Source organism: Dermacentor albipictus, chromosome 9 (assembly GCF_038994185.2).
Source record: "Dermacentor albipictus isolate Rhodes 1998 colony chromosome 9, USDA_Dalb.pri_finalv2, whole genome shotgun sequence".
NCBI lineage: Eukaryota > Metazoa > Arthropoda > Arachnida > Ixodida > Ixodidae > Dermacentor > Dermacentor albipictus.
This window is the reverse complement of record NC_091829.1, coordinates 66,536,914-66,559,721: the sequence shown is the minus strand read 5'-3', so window position 1 is coordinate 66,559,721 and position 22,808 is coordinate 66,536,914. Positions and strand designations below refer to the sequence as shown.

General features: G+C 48.0%; 1 protein-coding gene across 1 annotated transcript in view; it reads left to right on the top strand.

Annotated features, from left to right (window-relative positions):
* Nucleotides 1–13,258: 13,258 nt before the first annotated feature.
* Nucleotides 13,259–22,808, top strand: part of LOC139049748 (uncharacterized) — an 83,363-nt gene continuing 73,813 nt past the window's right edge. Inside the window, exon 1 of the mRNA XM_070525543.1 lies at nucleotides 13,259–13,309. Coding sequence (XP_070381644.1) covers nucleotides 13,259–13,309 — 51 coding nt within the window. The remainder of the gene's footprint in view (nucleotides 13,310–22,808) is intronic.

Here is a 22,808-nt window from a genome sequence, read left to right as displayed (position 1 = left end):
ATGAATTTAATGGAGAATACCTTAGTAACTTGCGATTCGCTGATGATATTGCCTTGCTTAGTAACTCAGGGGACCAACTGCAATGCATGCTCACTGACCTGGAGAGGCAAAGCAGTAGGGTGGGTCTAAAAATTAATCTGCAGAAAACTAAAGTAATGCATAACAGTCTCGGAAGAGAACAGCAGTTTACGATAGGCAACGAGGCACTGGAAGTGGTAAAGGAATACTTCTACTTAGGACAGGTAGTGACCGCGGATCCGGATCATGAGACTGAAATAATCAGAAGAATTCGAATGGGCTGGGGTGCGTTTGGCAGGCATTCTCAGATCATGAACAGCAGGTTGCCATTATCCCTCAAGAGAAAAGTGTATAACAGCTGTGTCTTACCAGTACTCACGTACGGGGCAGAAACCTGGAGGCTTACGAAAAGGGTTCTACTTAAATTGAGGACGACGCAGCGAGCTATGGAACGAAGAATGATAGGTGTACACGTGCGACGCATTAAATGGACTGAACTGTCAACTACAGGGCACAGATACCACCATCAATAATAATGCACACAGACTCAATCAAGGCTTTCCTGGAGACGCTAAGCTCTTTCACAGCAGAAAGTTGTGAAGAGAGAAGTAGCTTCCTGCCAACGTCTGAACTAAGTGTTCAGTGAAAGACCGCTCGCGGAGGAGCTGCAATAAGGCATAAAGGAAACATTTGACAAGCTTCCTAGATGAGTTGAGACAATATTTTCACAAATTAGAATGTACAGCTCAAATTTGCCCACAGTTCTTTTCGATACACCGTGGACTTCCTCTTCCTGATGAATTCCTCTCGTATACGAAAGGAATTCTCGGAACTCATCAACGACACCGCAACAAAAGAGGAGCTCCAGGAACAACAGTTGGGCAACTTTAATAGCAGGGCCAAAATGCTTTCCACTTTCTCGGAGGCCAGCGAAATGGACCTGAAAGTTGTCGATCCTTTCTTGTCAACTTACATGTGTGAAAATCGTCTCTCGACTCTCCTATAGCATTCAAATCATAGGCTTAAACAGGTTCGATGCTAAAGCAGACATGCGATGCGCTTCGAGTCACACAGACCCACATATTGATTTGCTTGTATCAAGAAAGTAAATGCTTGCTACATTAAAATGCATGATTAAAGGAATGCTTGTCAAAAATACATTACCAAGCATGTTTTGTACCTGTCTGCTATAGTTAATGTATTTTAAGTAAAGTAAAATATAAATGCATGTGCGTCATTGAAAAAAGTAATATTTCAGAGTTCTCACAAAGGTGAGGGTCATGGTAGGTTTTGTAGTACTGAAAGGGGTCACGTCCTCGTAGTTTGAGAAACACTTCCCTAAGATATGTCTGTAATGCTTTTGAGTATTTCTCAACTACTCTGAACATAACTTAGTCGCTTTTGTTGCTACATAGGGGAAGGTAATTGTACCAATGTTCATGCCTATATTTCATATCTCTTCGCTCAATGAAAATTACGTAAGATTAGATATTTCGGCTCTTCCATGCTTTTTATGATGCTATATTTGCGTGCAATGTGTCTAGAAAAAAATTTTCATGGAACGGAATTTATGAGCCCCCTGATGGGGATATATCTGTTCTGAATCAGACCTGCTGCGCCTCTTTTTAAATGACACCAAATAAACATTTCGTAGCTACAACTCCAGATGAGCGCAACGTAAAGCCAAGCATTGTTGTTGTACAATAAAAGTGCACTCACGAACCGCACTATTTTTCTGAAGCAAAACGTACGCCGCAGGCTGTGAAGATGAAATGTATATATGGGACATTGCATTATTAGAGATGATGATGGCGTAGAGTTTCACAATTTCACATTTTAGCGTGTCTCCAATTATACATATGTGCATTATCATCTCACAATCATCATTCTGGTCGCAACGTCCATCGCTTCACTTATAGCGCTTTCGGCCTTGTCTTGGCCGGTGAGGTCACTGGTGGTTTCAGTGCAGTGGATTCACCGGTTGGGGCGGCGCAAGCCAAATGTGCGTCATTGCATACGTCAACGTACATTTGTGGAACAACGCAGGTGCGCTACACGCCTAGAGTCCGACAGCGGATGTATCAAGCGGTAAGTGATGGCGCATTGTTTCATCGGCGCCCTACCGGGCCTGTAGGTCGCATGGAGCGCTATCGGGACGTGTGATAACAGCTCTGCGCTCCTGATACAGTCCTACAGGTCCCTGTTTGAGACGCTGTGTTAGTCTGCACAGCCATCGGGATCAGCCCGCGTGAGCGGTTAGATATCCCGCCAAGAAGGAAAGACCGGTCCACATTCCGAAGAGAATGCTGCGCATTAATATGGAGATGTTGGCACCAACATATGGCGCCAGCGACTCCATTTCCCATGACTATTATCTATATGTATCTCAAATCACCCAGTGTCACAGACGTAAAAAAAAGATAGAGAAAACAAATTATGTCTGCTCCTGCAGTGCAAATGGCTTCTTTTGTTGTACAGGGTCACTACAAATCAGTGTTGCGCTCCACAGTCTCTTGAGGTCAGCAAGAAAAAAAAATGGTGCCATTTGAGCTGAAGTGATTTCTTGCCGAGTTTAACGCTACTATAGGAGCTTCGCTTTTATTTCCTATCAAGAAATCAAAGCCGCTTTCTTAAAGAACGGTGGTTAAACCTGAAACTTTTCCCCATTTCAAACTGAATCAAAGTCCAAAGCCAACGACCACGCAACGAACCCAAGAAATGCTGAGCAATCCGATGCTACGCATATGTGATCCGAATGTTTGTTTAGGATTGTATATTTTTGAAGGTTAAAGTTGAATGAAGACACATTTCGTAAGATTGCCTATCCTTTATTTTAGATCATGTAGCCGTTGATTACCCGCACGCACAGTTTCACGGACGACTCTACACTTCCACACTATTGCCTTGTGATCGCTGGGGCAGACGGCCAGAAGCGTGATGCGCGTAGTGCACTGCAGATATATGCAGTTCGTATGAATAGCGTTACTTTCAACCATCTTTCTTTAAGAAACGGGCTTTGATAGTATCTTGCAGATCCTAAGGCGAGCCCGTGTTCACGCGCCCTTGCTGTCTCCGATAAGCAAGGAAGCTCAGTTAATCGCGACAGCGGTGGTGCCATGCCTAGCAGACGCAACTTGCGCCATGCTTGCGCTTCCAGTGAACTTTGTGCGCATGCGCTACTCCTGCTGAGCTCTTCGCCTCGCGCCGTTATCAGGCACTGACCGGCTGGCCAGTCAACGTTGGCGCGGTACTGCGAATGTAAACTGTAGTGTTCTAGGCTGATGTGTAAGTTCGCTTTCCTGCAGTGCGTTTTCGGCGCTCACACACGAATCAGTGAGACATAGAAAGCTTCGCCTTAATAAAAGAAAAAGAAGTTTTCGCATGCACTTGCGAAAGTACCAGGATATGATGTTCGTAGCGGTGGCGTACTCTATAATGAAAATTTTGTGGTTCACTTTGTCGACGTCATGATGGGATGATGTAGGTCGGCTCTTGTCGCAGACGCGACACGGCTGAGTAATTTTAGTGCACATACTCCTCTCCACTGCTTGTTCAAATGGCTATCATCAATATCTTGCAAGGCGGAGGTGCGGATTCCACACTTCGAAAAAGAATCCGCCATTCAACTTTAATAGGATCGTCTTAGTCCTCATCACCACGACCTCTCTCTAATTTTCCTTTTTACTATCACTCATCTTCCTCCAGTGCTTGGTACATTGTCAGAATTTCGATTCAGGCTGACCTCCAAGTTCTTTTTTATTGTATTAGCCATCTTCCTCTCTGTTAATTAACGAGGTTCTTCACTGTCATCCCGACGCGATGGTCTTGCTGCGGATGTGTTTGCGGAATGGACGCGGCTGAATAGCTTTCACGCAAAGGCGCACCAATAATTGAAGGGAAAACTACACCTACGCGCTTGTTGGCGTGCGAAAGCTCGCGTCCGCGCGCCCTGCATTTGACGTGCTTCGCGAGGAATGGCAGACATCGTTTGGCAGACATCGTTTCGTATTTTTAGAGCGCAGCTCTTTGGCGTCCGTTCCTGGGTTTCGCGTCGTCGTCGGCGTTGTCGTCGGCCTCGTAACCAGCTCCGCCCCCCTTTCATCCCCCCAGCGCTAGCAGCGACCGACTGATACCGCTGGATGCCGCTGACGCCGCTAGAGAGTCAAGATAACGTGACTGCATAGAACACCGTCGCCGCCATGCAGAAAGAGGAGGAAAGGGTCCCCCCCCCCCTGTTCTTGTGTGGCGGATAGGGTGCTTTTCAGTTGCCGACGCGCCGGTTATTTCACGTAGGCCCCGGCACGTCGACGAATACGTGACCACCTTCCCACGGCTAGACCTGGTTCTTAGCGCTGCGGAAGCGAGGGTATCATATTGTTTGTGTCGGCATCGGCGGCGTTGTCCCTGAAACCAACTCCGCAGTTGGGGTTGACTCACTATCGGCGTCAGCGGCATCAGTCAGTCGCTGCTATCTCTTCCCTCCTCCCTTTATCGTGTTGTCCGCTTGCTGCGCGCGCTTCTGCCCCCATCGTTTGCCGCTGGGTGTACATGCCGCCCCCCTCCCCCCTCTTCCTGCGAGTCTCCGGTTGTCAAAGCGCCGGCTCGAACTTAATTCCTTTCTTCGCTCCTCCTCCAATGCAACCCCTGTGCGGTGGCAATCAGAGAGCCAGATCGGTGGCGGCGGATCTGTATATGTGCACCGCCCGAGCCGAAATTGCCGCTGCCGTTCGCCACTGCGAAATTATCTGCCAGTTCTTTCTGAGCCATGAGCGAGACGACCGATGGAAGTCCTCCGTCTGCTGCTGCTGCGAGGCACTTGTATAGATCTCGTCTTTGAGAATCAAGCATTGGTGTACCAAGTCGAACATATATAAGTCTATTTCTCCGACCACAAAGCTTCCTTCATGACTGTCAAGAACTGTTAGTGGAGTCTTTGTTAAAGGAATACGTGTGAAAAATAAAAAAAAATTCTGTGATAGCGCATACATGTGTTGCTCGATTTCTTTGCCTCAATCTATCGAAAAGGTGAAACAGCTTATTTGCTGCGCTCAAATTTCGCATTAGGAAGTAACGTAATCGTCGGTAATTTTTTTTTTTGCGAGGCAGTTAGAACACCGATACTTGTCTGGAGAAGATATCAGCGCCCTCGCCGCGCTTCGACACGCGCACTATCTGTCCCGCAGCAAATGCGCATGCGCATAGGCACGATGACGCAGTCGCGCACCGTCAAGCGTACGTGTGTTTAAGCCTTAAGAGTTGTTGGCTGTAAAAGTGGCTTATTGGCAGGTGGGGCATTAGTAAGGGTACTGCGCCAATCGTCCTAAAACAGAAGTGCATAAAAAAAATTGTACAATCCGAATTTTCGGCAAGGGCACGAGAATGAAAGTGCAGACTATAGTGTCAACCACCCTGAGTCATGATCGACAGTTTCGTATAATTATAGCTATCCCGGTCGAGCGACACATGGCAGGAGCAAGTGAAAGTGGGCGGATAAAGCTTAGCACTATATAGGAAAATGACCCCGTGGTTTTCCACATGCCTAACGTACGAGCACAGAAGGCCCTATAGCGAGGCGAGGGGAGGAGACAACAGAAAGAGAGAAGGAGAGAGAAAAGAAGAAAGAGAAAAGAAAGTACATGAATAAAAAAATTGTTCTCCAACCGCATGAGCGGCGTCCTTTCAAAAAAACAATCCCGTTCGTACACATGCCACAACTTTTGAAAGCCTACGAGCTTGTTCCCGCGTCGCACGCCATGTTCAAACTTCAGCGCAGAAGCCCCGGGAGATCTGCTGCTAACATGTTTGCCTAAGGGATATATGCCTCTGGTCCCCGCTTCGCGAGATTCCCAGTTTTTTTTCCTAAAGTCCCCTCGTTCCTCCTTCCGCGCTTGAAGCTACGTCGCTCGAAATTTGTAGTTCTATTCTTTTCGGATCTTTGCTTGTTTGGACAAGGCGTTTAGGTGCGACATGCGATCGCAGGCAGCATACATTGGAAAGTCCGCCCACCAGCAAACCCTCCCCACCCCCGCTAACTTTTACCCCTAATTTGAACAACACCACCACGATATTTGTCCGTGGTGCTTTATTACAGCTCCTGGGACTCTACCGACTATAATTGCTCAGACGTGAAGTCCCGAAGTTGAAGTGGCGTCGTTTTCAGTGACCTGCCTCCGTTGGCTGAAACGTCGAACGTGAGCTGTCGCTCTGATTGGCTTAGCGTGCGTCCGAAGGGTTTGAGAACTTCCCTGTAAAGCTCTGCTGTGTTTATGTATGATTGCTCGGATTGACGAACGTCTATGAAATATTTCTTCCTTTCTTTCAATTTCGCTGGCCCTTCGCGAGGCATATTGAGAAGAAAAAGAAGCTTGTTCAATGTAAGTGTCTAGAATAACTGTTCTTCGTGGAAGGACCGTAATGATGTCCATAGCCCTCAGTAATTTAATGCGACAGCTACACAGCGTGAACAATTTTAAGCTTTATGGACATCTTTAAAATAGCCTGTTTCAGATAACGTAATCGTAGCCCTTGAGCTGGATTATTCAGAGAGGCGGAGACTACTTGGACGAGAAATCGAAACACATACTCAACTAATCACACAAAAATCCGCTAATTATTTTTTTAAATTAATTATTTGACGGCACATATTACAATTCGCGAATTGTACCCGGCGAGTTTGCAAGGCGCATCCACTTGGAATAAACTTCCAGAATGACGCCAGCTTGGACATATGCGCCATCAAACTTGCCCTCGAGATGCACTGCTGTTCCACTTACTTTTTTTAGCAAACACGCTCTTTTATGCATTGAAGCACAGAAGTAACTGGAACGCCCATGTATTTCGTTCCACCCTTTGGGAAGTAATATCTGGAAGCTGGTGTCATACTGGAAATTCATTTCAAGTGGATCCGTCTTGCAAGCTCACAGGCAACGATTCGTAAATTGCAATGTGTGCCGTAAATTATTCATTACAAAAGGTAACCAGTGGATTTTTTGTTAATTCGCGTAATGTTTTTTTTTTCGATTGCTCGTGCAAGTAATGTCCGCCTCTATTTGTATACTGAAGCTCAAGGACTGGAAAATTGCGTTATCTTGCAAGAGGCTGCTTTTTTTTTTTATTCCACAAAACTTAGGAACGATCCCTCTGTATATATAGGCGGACCTCATTCACTTTGTATTTATGCGTCTGACAAGACACGTGGGCCGTTCCCGACGCCAGTGCAGTCCAACACAGCGGCTCCAAGAGCTAGCTGCCACGAGGGAAGAATGCGAGAAAAGGGGTACGTGACCCACACGCCGGAGATTTCAAATAGAGTGACTTTGGCACGAGAAAATCACGAGTGCGATCGTTGCCATAACGGTTATAGAGCATTGAGCTGCTGTGCTGGAAGACGGCGGTTCGATCTCACCATCGGTTGTCGCATAGTTTTGTACAGCATTGTAGGCAAACTTGATCCACTTTAGGCAACTTGATCTATAACGGGAAACTCGGTGTGTCGAGCGTGTACAGGCGAGCGCGACGCAGTCTGCAGGAAACAGCAAGTTCGCAAGAGAAACGAAACGTGAAAAAACGTCAATTCGGTGAATCAGATCGTGTCAGGTCGCCCGTGTCGAGACGTCACAATCATCACAATCTGAGTGTGCCGTCGCGTACTTACAAGTCGCATTCGCAAAGAGAGATGAAGGTGCGCGAAAAAAAAAATGTTCAAGGATCATCTACCCACTACCATCTACTAAGGCGATGCTAGTAGGGGCATAACAAGCCCCTACTATGCAATCGCAAATGTTCATAAGGGATAAGTCTTCGTTTATATATGGTTATAAGTCTTCGGAGGAGGAGACGTGCTGCGGTATATTACAGAAGTTATGAGCAATAACTCCGGCAAGAAAAAAGAAAGCGTAGTCCAGGCTCAACCAGCTCCAGCAACAGAGACACCTGAGAGGGAAAAATTAAACGGAGAAATCTTTTATACTGTAAAGAAAGCAATGTGCCTAATGTCAGGCGTACCAGACAAAATCTCTGTGCAGCTAATCAAAGAGATGGATCCAAAGAGCAAGGCACAGCTGACTAGTGCCATCGAGCAAGTGATTGAAACAAAGAAAACCCCAACTAGCTGTTGTGAAAGCAAAATGAACCTTGTGGCAGATGTGATAAGGACAAGGTGAGGTCGCGCAGGACTGCTACAGTATATATAACGTCGGTGATAATATATACAATGGCAATGCCAAAAATGCGAGCCATAAAATTAGAGCTGTCAAAGTGGGTAGAGAAAAAATGTTATATTAGGAAAACTATACAAAATCGGTTCAGGCCAAGCAGACGCTTACAGGATAATACTGTACTATAAGTGCATAGATGCTTCAATAGCTCAGAATAGAGCCTTATGGGTAACATTTCTAAATGTTAAGTGGTTGTGGAGTATGTTCATGTGTTATCGACACGTGAAGGTGAATGCGTGAGCACACCACCCGCAAGTCTAACCCCAGGTGAAATGGAACTCTAATGCGTGGCAACGATAAAAGCAAGCGAAGGCGATGCTCATGCCTAATTCTTGGGGGTTAAGGATTATTCTGTTACCTGCTTATTCATATAAACGTAATGCTAACGTGTCTGAAATAAAATAGTGGTTAGTTAGCGCTCCTGCCTGTGTCCTCTCCAATGTTTCGTGCTCCCAAACAGCGCGGTAAGAAGTCTATTGTATCCCCAACTATAGCCCCAAGTCGCGGCACCTAAATTTCATGGGAACCTTTCCCTAATTTTGTACACGCTCACGGAGATCGCATGGTCGTTCCCTCGTGGAAACGTTTCCCTAAATTTGTACACGCTCACGGAGATCGCATGGTTGTTCCGTCCTGGAAACGTTTCCATAATTTTGTACATGCCTACGGGGATCGCAAGGTCGTTCCACCATGGAAACGTTTCCCTAATTCTGTACACACTCACGAAGGTCGCATGGTCGTTCCACCATGGAAACTTTTTCCTGATTCTGTACACGCTCACGAAGGTCGCATGGTCGTTCCATTATGGAAGCCTTTCGCTAATTTTGCACACGCTCACGAAGGTCGCATGGTCGTTCCATCATGGAAGCCTTTCCCTAATTTTGCACACGCTCACGGAGATCGCATGTTCGTTCCATCTCCGTCATTTATGTCGTAGTGATTTCCGTGTCGTCCACCTATTGTCCTCATGCCTCCGTCGTTATCCCATCGTTGTCATTCTAGTTTTGTCAACCTGTTGCCATCATCATACAGTCGCTGTTATGTCATCGTGGTCATTCCATCGCCGTCATCGTACAGTCATCGCAATGTCGTCGTAGTCGCTGCGTCGTTCGTCACGCCATCACACCTTTGAATAGAGGGAAAATGAGACATCCACCTGTTCGTAGCAATTGCTACAAAGGTGATGGATCTACATCACACCTTTGTCGTCATCCCAGCGTCGCCATGCTGTCCACGTCATACTGTCGCTTCCAATCATGCCGCCGTGACCGTTGCTTGTTCTGTCGTAGTAATTCTGCATTGTCGTCGTGCCATAATCGTCATTACGTCGTCGTCATCGGTCGCGATTGTTCCAACGTCGTCATTGCGTCGTCTTCATTCATTCGTCGTCACGCGGGAGAGGCGCGTGACCGATCTCCCCAAGTTTACGCTGAGCGAAAATCTGTCGAATTTGGTCGTGTGCTTTATACATGCCAATAGTCGCTAAACAAGAACAATTTTTCGCAAACAATGACAATTTCGCTCAAACCTATTCCCACAGTGCGTGGAATCCCGCGTATATTTTTTAAATGTCACTATAATTGTTTGGTTTCAATATATGTACAATTGTCAGGGAGATAAATAAGTGAATAAGCTGGTGCAGTACTGGTACATGGCATCAATATTTACATAGAACGTGCAAATACATACAGCGGCCTTATTATGATCTAGGGAAAGCGATGTAGCTTCCACTAAACTGCTCAGCCTTTCTCTTTCTATAAAAACTTGCTAATAAAAAGAAAGTTTGTTAGTAAAGAAAAGTGAACATCCATCGAAGGGAACTAGACAAGCTCAGGCTCGACGATTCCACCACCGGAGTAGACAAGCCCTTCGCTGGGTGGCTTCGAAGCGATATAAATATTCTCAGAAGACTAAGTTCGCCTTTGCTCACTTACACAACGTGAAAGGAGAAGACAAATTATAAATATTGACGAAAAGTATGGCGAGAAAGCTGTTGGTGGCATCCCGTTTGACGTCATTTCATCGTTACAGTCTTCACTTGCTCGAGGAGTTTAGTCAGAGCAATCAATGGCTGACGTAGAAGTGAGTAAAAAAAAAACAAAATATGCGTACCCAGAAATTGACCCACAGTGCCCGGAATGTGGGGAGGAGGTTAGCACTCTATCTCATATGCTCTGGCAGTGTCCTGCGTTACAGGATACGTCCCACACCAGCGAACGGCACTGGGATGAGACCATATCTAGCACGGAACTCAAGCTCCAGTCCATGGCCGTCCAGAGGGCCCGTGAAAGAGCGGAGAGGCTTGACCTCCCGATTCCGACATGGGAGAAGCCAACGGCGAGCCGGGGGCCCCCACGGATGTCCACCGGCTAGTCCCTCAGGACCTCAATAAAAGTTCACTGTCTGTCTGTCTGTCTGTCTGTCTGTCTGTCTGTCTGTCTGTCTGTCTGTCTGTCTGTCTGCGTACAGCAGATACCGAACGCGGCTTCACACAGCTCCGCTTTAAGTACGTTTCATTTTATTCGCTGCAATGCGCGCATACCTGCACTCAATTGTTCCAAGTAGTACACATTTATTCCTCCATGCCCTCGTGAATGTGTCGCCACGCTTCCCTCGTGTGTAACAATGCGAGGCAACACCCGCTCCTGCGAAGGCAGCGTGCCCTGGCGGCAACCGCGGCGACACCGACCGCCGCACTGCGCAACTGGCTCCGAGGGAGTGCGCGCGGTTCACTCCGGGCCCAACCCGAGACTATCATGGTGGCTGAGCGGGGCCGACTTTACTCCGCGGCGGAGCGGGCGCAATGCGCATTTAGTGCAACACAAGCAGCGCACGCTGGCCGCCTCTCTCCCAGCGCCCCGAAGCCCTCCGCCACCGCAGCGACACCCCGCGGCTACCGCCCCCCCCCCCGCACTCGTTTCCCGAGAAACCCAATTCCCTGGAACCTCCTCCCTCGCCCTCCGCTCACTGTCCCCACGGGCGAGCCCGCCCGCCTGCCTGCGGCGCTCGCTGACCCGTCCACTGCAAAGCGACTCGCAGTGGCCCGTCGCGCGGGAAGCCACTAATTACGCCCTAATGGGGAGAAGGGAGCGACGCGGCAATCGATGATGATGCGCCGCCTTCCGTCGCGAACCCTTCGCCTTTTTTTTTTCCGCCACTCCGAGCCCTTCCCCCTCTCCCCGAGCAGTAAGCGTCCCTCACTCTCTGCTTCGCCGAGACGGCTTCCAAAAGGGACTGCCCGCCGTGCTCGAACAACAAGCAAACACTCCACGTTTCGGGGGTCGGACCGAATGCTCCTTTTTGCGCGGACCGGAGTCCCTGCATATGCGGCGAGCTCGGCAGGGCACGGTTGCACCTCTGAAGCCGGGGTCCTTTTTTGGGCTATTTTCGGCCCCGACCGGAGAAAGCGAGAGCGTTGGTGCCGAGCGATGGGTGAGGCGTTTGGGACGACGTAACCGCATTATTTAAGAATTCTTTTCCTCGGAATATTGCACACATACTTCGCAAATGCTATCGATCTATCATCGTTCGGGGTTACTTCACGTGCTTAGCTAAGTAATTCAATGAGCGACGCCTGGTTGGAACAACGGCCAATGACTACTCTAGTTGTAACTCCCCCGTTCCCCTCAACTCAAGCGCTTGCTGAAGTATACCCAAAGGTGGTCGTCAATAATATGACTCCCGCATTTGCCAAGTGTGTATATAAGCCCACTCAATCTGTGAAGTCACGCACTCAAGGCACTCTCGGAAGTTTTTCATTTATCTTACAGGTGGATTGCTGTGGAAGCATTGAAGAAGAAAATACCTCAGCTACTTACTTTATTCCTTTCTGTTCCAAAGCAAAAAGAAAGAAAAAAATGCGAAAATGTTCTCCTCGCGCAAATCCAGCATTTCATCGGGAAACGGTTGCTAGTTGATAGTTGATATGCACCCATCATGGTTGATAGTTAAATGCACCCATCAAAATGTTGAGCAAGATATTTGGTAAAAATTTCTATGTGGGCGGTTTGAAAGAAATCTTACATGAGGGGGCTGTAACGCTGATAAAAAAAAAATGTAGCGAGTTGAGATTTTAAGAAACGGAACAGTTTGTTGGATTTAATTTGCAAGCACCTCAAGACTGTCGCAACCCGATATAAGACGTTGTGTGGAACAGGCCTAGAAGGCAGAAATAGGGGAAAAAAATGTAGGAACTGTGACGCTAGCGTGACGCACACGCTAGCGTCGAAGCAGATAAATCAGAAAACAAAGCCCCGAAGGTCGAGCACCGGAACTCGAGCCTCACATCAAGTTACTTGTTCTTTCTTAGATAAAAACGAGCGTCGTCTATTATTTTTGTGGACCTGGGCCGCTATTTTGTAGCGATGCCTTATGCGTTATTCTATGCTATTCTTATCATGCACCACACACGACCGCCTGATCGCGTTGATAATGTGGGCAGACCGTCACTCTGACCAGTGGCCACGCGCGAATAGCCTGAAAAAAGCATAGAATCGGAAAAGGCATCGCTACAAAATACCGGCCCTGAGCGAACACGGGTGAGGTCAAACCAAGACTCGGGTTCCCGTAGCCATGTTTTCTCCACAGACAGAACTAGTTACCGGGCGCCGGCCAATCGGAGTGCGCAATCGGCCCCGTGGCTGTGGGGAAGCCGGGCACGCAACCCTACTCTGCAAATGAGGTAGAGTTCCTACTTTCCATCCAGGCCGAGGAAGTCGTCTCGGAGTGCGCGGGAAGAGGAGGGGAGGGGGGTTCCACCATGGGGCGCTGGGCGCGGCCCGCAAGCTATTGACTTCCGTCCACCCCCTTGGCACTCTGCGACGCGCTGCCCACGGCCAGCTTCTTCCCTCGCGAGCGCGTTTTTTATCCCTACGGCGCGGCGGCCAATCGGGAGCGGCGGGGAGAGCCCCCCGGTGGGAGGGGCCCCGCCGAGCGAAGGCCACGCCCACCCCCGGGGTTCGGCCGCCGGTGGCACTCGTGGTGTTCGCGCGGGGCGGAAGGACGGTTTTTTTGCTCGGGCCCGCATGGACGCATCGCCGGGCTTGGTCGGCCCCATGTCGCTCAAGTTCGCCCAGGTGAGTACGCGGCTGAGCTGCGCATTCTCCCAGTGCCACGCTCTTGAATTAGGCTTGTTCGGTTACCGTCCCGTCATCGAAGAACGTCCCGCGGGAAGTCAGGTCAGCTGGTTCTAGTGGAGGCGGACGACAGAGACAGGCTGTAAGGTCGGCTTGACCGGATAATCACGTGACATGGTTACCTGCCCGTGCTCCCTGAGGTGTCGCGTAATGTGAGAGAACGGTGCGTTCAAGTTGCGCCTTTATGGTATGCAGGATTCTTTGTTGCATTTCATTAACACGTCACGCTAATAAGCTGCTGAAGTCCGTTAATCAAGTGAATTGTAATAATTCGCGCCGTCGGATGTAAATCTCACGGGGTTTTGTACCGAGGGACCTGAGGTCCTGTAATCTAATAGCGCACATTTGCAAGCCGTAATTTTCGATGAACGCAAAGAATGACTAATTTATGCGCGAAATGTAGCAACGTTTACACAAGCGCTTCACCTCGGCAAGAGTGGCATGGCCGTATAGTTGCTGCTGTCTTTTACACGCGTACGGCTCGAGAGGAAGCCTTGAATCTACGCTCCGACGCAAGATCATTTGTTTCGCTGAAGAAGCCCACGGATACCCTCAACTGCCATTGACTCATTGATTTGTATCCGCCTGCCTCTTCACTCACCAAGTATGACAGCCTATCACCCGAGAGTGTCATCACACTGGACCTGTGTTTTTCGCCATCGCCAGCCTCAAATGCCAATTTCGGGGATCTGTGAAAACACCTTCAAGACGTCAACCGCGGCAACGCGAGCAGATGAAGTGTCATTCGTCAAGGCTCACATCAAAGTGTTGCATCCCCTTGGTTTGCTTGCCTATGCGTTACAGTGTTCAACGACTTCTTTCCCAAAGCTGAACAACAACTCCAAGGCGTCAAGGTATAGAAAGGGAGTAATATGTCCTGCATAATGAACAAGAATTATCAGCAAGAGCTGTGCACCACGTCATTGCCTCTACGTCTTGGAGACCCATAGGGACCCCTACAGAAACCGCACCACATCGTGCGATGGACCCTCTGCGCCGTGTGGAGACCATTACAACCACCGTAATGCTCTGGATTCACGCGAGTGCATATTTGCGACAACTTGTGCGTGCCAGTACACCTGTGAACCTGTGATGTCCCTGTTCTTGCTAAATGAAGTTCTCCGTCTTGTTATACGCGACGGCTCAAGGTATGAAGAGCCAGTAATGACGTGGTGTTTGGCTACATGGCGCTGATGTGGCTGAGGAAATGGTGCCTTCAGTGATCAGACTTTAGCTTCTGGGTGCTGCTGCCAGAACCAGATGAAAACAGAAGGCGATGGAAGCACATAATCCGGAAGCGCCATGAACTTGCAAGATTTGGGTTTAAAAAAAAAAAACTGTGTGTGCCCACATGCCAAACCAGTCATGACACGTCGCTTGCTTCTCGATCAGCGATGCTGGATTTGATGGGAAATGTTCACTGACAACCTCATGCCTCGTCGTGGGCAAATGTTTGGAATCAGTGGGTGCAGCTGCATACTAATTTTATGGGATAGACATTGAGCCTGAGATTGATGCATGTGTGAGTGCCCCACCAATGCAGTGCATGTCCAAATTCGTTGATTCACGCCCTTTTATTTATTTTTTCTGTGCTACCATATAGTGGTAAAAGTCCTACTCGCTCTGTTACAACTCGCCATGAAGAACATCTTTATTTCCACGTAAAAAAAAAAAAACATCGTGTTTGGGCAGCGATTCCTAGCCACGTGCCATCGCGTATAATTGGCGAGAAAGGATTATAAACGGGCGTGCTTGGTCGTTAAAGTCGCCTCCTCCCTCGCGTAGTGATTAGCATGAATTGCGAAATTACAACACAAATCAAAAAATGGTTCTAGACTACAAACATCGACCCATTCGACAGACTCTGAGGGAACGACCTTCGGTGTAGCGTTTTGCGATTCGCACACAGCTTTATCATCGCCAATTTTGCGAATGTATCGCCTACCTAATAGAAGTATTTTCCTATCAACTTGATAAGCATCTCCCCGCATTACCTTGCATTGGTTGCAATTTTAGACACATCGAGACCTGTTCTATGTCTCCGAGGTACTAACAGAATTCAAACAGGTACACGCTGCAGCTTTGGGCATGCCACGGGAACCACAAATTTTGCGTCGGATAGTGCGCCTATAACAACGCGAATGTTGCAACAATGACTAAAATAGTATTTATTTTTCAAAAAAGAAAGGAAGTTATTTTGTGTTATTCACTGTGGTTCTTTATTACCTACTACACCAACTTGAAACTGACGCACTCTCATTTTACGTTTAGAGAAGCGTTTAATTCTTACATTTCAAATTCAAATAATTGAGTGATGTATGGCGTTTAATGGCTCAAGGGCCAGCTATGGCCAAAGAGCGCCATGACATATGGTAATAAATTGTGTAAGTATTGAAATGATCAAACTGAGTTGCAAGTGTAGATGTGATGTGGCTATAAGGAGGCCTAAAGACGGGTCGCTGTAAACTGCGTACAATATATAAGAATCAAAATAGTGACAATTCAAATAAATGTGAAACAATGGTCTCATTTAGGCAACCGCTGAGCCAAATGTAGTTTCTCCACAAAAATAGGGAAATTCTAGTGACGTCTCGAAGGTAATTATGCTTAAGCAAATTAGCTCCCTATACCAATGTGCTCAAGTTTTGTCAACATCTTTTTTTGAAAAATAGAGCGAAAGACTTTGCAGCAGCATAACTCAGAAAGAAGGAGAAGGTGTCGCAAAAGTATAGCGTGCGTGCACTATTCCAGAAAATATCACTGTGTTGTGAATTCAGTAGGATCTCCGCAAAGGTCAGATAAACCATGCATGTATCGCTTTAAGCTGCAAATTGTTTCGGGAAGGTAATTAGCCCGTTTCAAGCGTATCACACTTGTTTTTCCTTAAGCGTAAATATCAAATACGTTTTCGTTGTTTTTGAATTCTGCACACGTTACTTCTATATTTTTGTGAAGTTTTTTTTTTCTCGGTTAATGCTCTTTCTATATTATGAACATAAATTCGCCCCAAACGACAAAGACAATGGCTTTTTGCTTTGAAAACAGTCGAACGCCACCATAATGTAGGGCTTCGGGCTCGTCTGCGCAGGGACTATGTCCATGCCAGTGTACAGACAATCACGCAATGCATATATCTATAAACCATGCACAACATGCTGCTCAGTCTATGCACGTTGAGAGAATAACAGTGTTTTGGACTCCGTACTAACTTCACGATGCACGCAGTGTACATGGCTATTAGTATGCAGACGAAGTACGACTGCGGGGGAGGGGGGAGGAGCTATTCTGTAAGTGTTCACATAGCAGACGTGTTCACTTTGTCCGCCGCTTAAGCTCTGATTGGCTGGGCTGGTGCCACGCGTCAGAAAGAGACGGGCACCCAGCCAACCAGCACTTCAGCAGGTGATGAAATGGACATGTCCGCTAGGTGGACGCTTACAGAATGTTGTGTATCTCATTAAAAGGGACGCTGCAGAGAAAAACACGGTTAGCTGTATCAGTAAAATATCATTCTACGATGCTTAGGCGTGTGGAGGCTTCGTAAGCCAGAAAAGGAACTAAAAACGAAAGATTGGTAGTCCTTCCAATTTTTCCATCCATCCATAAGAAGGTTTCTCACAGCTAGTCAAGCTGAAGCGCACCACATCCAGCTGAAGCTAACGAATTCTTCTGGTCAGCATCCCTTTCTTTAAAGTGGCGGCCTCGTTTAGCTTTACTGATTATCGGCTTCTTTTTTTTTTCTTCCGCGCATTTATTTCGGTCGAATGTACCATAAGACAAGCCTTTCTCATTATTCTAGCTTTTCTGCTTCTTTTTTCCTTCCCGAGACATTATTAAAACCATGGGGGCTACAAAACGACACAACCGATCAACAAGTCTTTATTTATTTTTGGATTAACTACGTACTTCGCGATTTCTATATCATGATCGTTAAAGTACATAGGGCCGGGAAGAAAATAGCGCTTTACATAGGATAAGCTGTAAACAACAGTCCATGAACTCTCAGGGTAGGTCGCGAGACACAAATAATTCAATAATACTCTCACAAGAACTCGTATATACCTTTGTATTACAAAGTAAGGTAACTGGTACAGACATAACAGTAGCGCAGATCATCATCATCAGCCTATGTTTAGGTTCACTGCCAGTCGAAGGCCTCTACCAGCGACTTCCGATTACCCCTGTCTTGCGCTAGCTGATTCCAAGTTCTGCGTACAAATTTCCTAATTTCTTCACCCCCCCCCCTCCTAAATTTCTGCCGCAGTAGCACAGATAGCGCGAATCAACTCCCGCTCAGTCTTCGACGTTGTTGTTGTTGTTGTTGTTGTTGTTGTTGTTGTTGTTGTTTCAAAACATGGCTCGTGCCATTAGCTGGCAAAACATTATTGTCTTCCTCCACCTCGCAGCAATATATTCACTTCCCTCGAAACGTGGGCAGCCTTTGCCCGTCCCGTCCATCGGTCCGAGCGTAGTACTCTCAAATGTATTTAATGGTAAGCACATAAGCATTTGTGGTCTGATTTACCTCACCATATTGGCTAAGCCCACGGCTATATTCATTCACAGTTCGCAAATTTTGAGGCACCAAGCGTGACTGAGGATACCATCACGGTATGCATTCAAGTGAAAGTCGATGAAAGTGACATCATGCAAGCGTGAAGCCTCCTAATGCAAATGCTCTTCGTGCCGGCTGTACTTGTCCGCATTCTTACGCGAAGCACTTTTCTTTTTACGTTTCATGTTCTTGTTCGATTTCCGATGATTCACGGTGAGATCTCATTGCGAATTGAAATCGAAGGTGTGAGAGATTTCCGCTTGGCCGGCACAGGATTATTAGTAGTCAGTACCCGCAGCAATGGACAATGCAAGATTTGTTTTTACAAAAAAAAAATATTTCAATTGAGAACGAAGGTTATCAACAAGACTCTTTAAATAGATTTTACCTTGTTCGCAACTGCCTCTATTCCCCACACTTTGCGAATTGCAGGGGCGAAAACGAACTACTCGTCTTTACGAAATCTCAAAAGCTCAAAGTAAAATGCGCTTCGCCCTGCCATATCGCAAGACAGACAAACGTCCTTATTTTAATGTTTCACGTATACACGAGCTCGAGTGGCCAATTTGAGTGCCCCGCGACTAATCACCGCCCTTACGTACTATTATAAAGCGTGACGTATTGACACCAAACACTTACTTCGCAAGAGACTCGAGTGAAAGGGGAGTAGGGTGGGGGGCGTAAGAATCATAAAACTGGCCATTATGGAAACATTAGTGGAAAAAACAGCAGCTCCCCGCCAGGTTCTCTTCGGTCGCATTCAAGCGGGAAACGGAAGATGTAATCGCGCTGCGAAAAGACAGCGGCCTCAAACGCAAGGAGGGGGACTGTGGTATAGCGGGAGGAAAAGGCGACGAACAGAAATCCCCGAGGGAAGAAAGGGGGGGGGGGGCAACGACAGAACGACCAAGGGACAGAGCGCAGGCGTTTCAGCGAGGGGCAGAGTGTAACTAACGCACAGAGACAAATAAAGGCCGCAGATGCAAACACCGGAGACACACTCACAGGCGCACACAGACGCAAACAAGATAAAATAAAGGAAGCTGCGGATTGAGACAAGCGTCCCTCTTCTCGCCACGTCCTCCCGGTTCTCTCGAGGGAAGGGCTCGAGGAGCTCGACAGGAGCGGGACACTGGAAGAGAGCCCGGGGCCGAGCCGCGCAAAAGAGCCTAGCCAAGCCGAGGCAGCGCGGGGGACAAATGGCTCTCGATTAACGACACCGCTGCCTCTCCGTGCTAACACCCCCCCCCCCCACCCCCTCCCTGCTTCAATGTCGCCGCGGCGTCTTCTTCCGTGACAGCCCCGAGGCTGAGGCTATAGAATCACTCCCCCCCCCCCTCCCTACCCCCGCACGCACGGCTCTCAACCCGGGGCTTCTTTGCGGCCGGAAAGGGTCTCCCCGCTTTCCCCATTTCTCGACGAGCCTCACGGTTTTCAGCGCTGCCCGGCCGGTCGTTGACTATGTGTCTCCCGGGGCGTGTGCAGAAGAAGAAGCAGGAGCACGGACGCGCGTTTACGGATGTATACGCGATCGGGGCTGTCTCTCCCGGCTGTGTTTGCCGTGAGAAAACGATCGAAAGAGACGAGACCGAAAACGGGATGGGGAAAAGACGGCGGCTTCCTTTCTTCCCTAGCCCGCGGGGCCTATACTTTGCGGTGTCGCTGTCATCACGACGGTATATTGGACGACTTGCTGTCGAGTAATGTGCGTCTGTTGCGCCGTCTCAAGATTACTTTGTACCTAGGCAACCTGGTTGCGGGCCAAACTGCTTTTCTCTGCTCAGTACTGGGTTTCTGAAACTGAAATGCCTCGCGGCGCGACATGACTTAACTGATCACGGCAGGGACACTGGTTCTACACTTCCGCAACGTACACCGCGTGGAGTGGTATAACGCGGTTCGGCTTTGCCGCAAGGAGTAGTCCCATACGGGGAAGCTAACAACAGGTCCTGTAAATCTTGTGATGCGACAGAGACCGTGTTCAATGCGAAAGAGGAACTGCAACGTCAGTACGTCGAGCCGGCGCAGTTTTCTTTTGTTACGCTATCGTGGCAACGGGCAAGCTTCAAAGTTTTACGCTAATTCGGTTAGGAACTTCATGTATTGCTCTTGTTAGCGTCACTTCGCACTCTGTTCGGAGCACGCAATTTTAATTTAGCTTGCACGCTGTACCGTTACTTCGTTTTTTTACACCGTTACACCGGCGATGCTGTCATGTGTGTTAAGTTCTATCCGCCAATTATTGGTTAACACAGTTGAAAACGAATCTTGAGTGAAATAATTGTTGTCACAAGCGAATATTCACCCTAATCTTGTGCGAACTTGTGTACAACTTAGCTGTTGTTCCAGGGATAGCACATAGCTTGCTTTGCAACTAACCGATAAAATAATGTATATCGCTATGCAACCGAGATTATGCGCCAAGCATTTAATTATAAACCAAAATACACACTGTTACGGGTTTCACTTCTCAGTCGTGCGACCAACTGGCACGTCTCATGTGTTGGCAGCACAGTAACAGGTAATTAGCTGAACTTTGTTAATTGCTTAATTACCTTCTCTATTTATCATGCATTAACGCCTGCATATTTAAGGTAACCCGCTAGACAGAACAGAATAGTGCTGCCCACATAGAATATATGTTCAATTAGACTAAAAGAAATTAAGAAGACCTGTTATATTGGGTATTATACTGGGTATTTCTGCGCGCTGACATTGCAGGGTTTTTTTTATTTTTTTGTCATCGGTGGCAGAGAGCACAATTTCCAGTCCTGTATCTGGTGTACTCGAGGAGTAGACCAGCTTTTCTTGAACAATATATTGAAATGTGCAATTAACTAATTAACGAGAATTCGCCAATTACCTTACGGCACATATCGCAATGAACAATATGTAGCCGGTCACTCTGCCACGAATATCCACTTGAGAAGAATATTGTGGAAGACATCGTTTTCGAGACATGCGCCCCCATCACAAACTTTCAGTAAACGAGCACTGTAGCTCCATGCAGTTACTTTCCTTAACAAAACACCGTTTTATGCATTGCAGCACGAAATTAATCTATTTCTTCGCGATGTTCGGGAATTAATATCTCGAGGCTGGTGTCGTCCTGAGAATTGGTTCCAACTGCATCCACCTCGCGATCTCTCTGGCTGCAATTCGTAAATATCAATATGCACCGTAAGGTACTTGGTCAAAAACTTAATTACTCACTTCTTGTTAATTATTTTATCGCGCGTTTGCACATTTGGGCATCAACGTCAGTTGAAAGTTAGCGTTGTCCTGTGTCTCTGTCCCGTCCCTGTCTTCTTGAATTGCGCTAAAGGATTTGCCATTATGAGCAAATAATATCCTCCTGTTCGAGCAATGCATCTCAAGAATTCGAACTGCGCTCTCGACGACACGTGATTTTTTTTATTACCTGAAACCGTCGCACTAGCACCTGGTACTGGAGGTCGCAGGTTCGAGTAACGAAGCTTACTTGTCCACAAGCAGCGCTTCATTGGGGAGCCACTGCTAGCTGTGCTACCCGCCTCCGCAGTGCGCCGCACGCGTTACGCAAGTCATGCCGCTTAAAGGGACGCTTAAAGCAAACACAGCAAATCAGTTTAGACTGATAAAGTATTGTCTGAGAACTCTATTGTCCTTAATTTCGCGATAATAGATTGATTATTTTAAAAAAATGGCTGTGGCTTAGGTAAGGTTAAGCCCAGGATGCGAAGCATACTAGCCTTTATTTTAGTTGTTGAACCACTGTTTAGCCTGGTGAACTGCTGTTGCTTGGCTATATTTGGTTCGGCTAGACGAAGAAACAACTCATGCATTACTGCTTCGCCTTCAAGAGTGGAACGCGACAGCGTTCCCGTCGACCCGCCAAGGGGTGTAAGACAATGGGCTACAGGGCAGCGACTACGCGCCCCGCATTGGACGCGGTGAGCGTCGAGCAAAGCAGCGTTCGGCGCGGCAACGAAATGTGCGCCTGAGCAAGAGACGCACGCCTTAGAAACAGCTCGTTTCTAATGCAACACCGCATTCACTAGAGGCGCTTTTGTACCGCTTTGAAGCATCGTACTCGTGGCTCAGTCATTCCACCTCCGGCTTTCAAGCGAAGCGGACGCGGGATGGCTTGCTCCCATGGAGCGGTTTCGGCGGCCCAGGCGGGCCGCGGTAACAGGTTTTTTGCTTCTACTGCCGAAGATTATCAGGTTATTCTGCCCAATCTGCCATCCGGACGCATCGTCGCGAACACCGTTTTCATGCACGGCGACCCAAGAGCTCGGCCCTACCGTGTCGAAGACTACCGGGACACTTTGGCAAATCTAGGTGCGCTCCCCGACGTTTTGGCGTTGGGGGCGTATCAGATGAACCACGTGTGGGCTGTAACAATGACGAGTGCTGACGCCGCTCAGAAATTGCTCACCGCTGTCAACGTGAAGGTAAAAGATCGCCCATGTTTGCTCATTGATCCAAACAACCGAGAGGTTCGCTTAAAGCTACACTGGTTGCTGCACGGCGTGACCGACGAAGACATTCGTGTGGCCCTGACACCCTACGGGAAAGTGCTGGAGGTGACGCGGGAGAAGTGGCGTGTGCAAGGCGTCACTGAAAAGGGCTCGACGACTCGCTCAGTTGGACTGCAATTGCATGGCGACGTCAAAGTCGACGACATTCCCCACCAGCTCAAGATAGCCGGAGAGCTGACTCTCGTCGTTGTTCCAGGCCGAGCTCCGCTCTGTCTGCGCTGCAAGAGCACCGGGCACATACGTCGGGACTGCAAAGTACCTCGCTGCAGTCGTTGTCGCCGTTTCGGCCATGAGGACGCGGATTGCCCAAAGACGTACGCCAGCGTGACCGGACCAGTCCAGGCAAACGATGCATTGGACC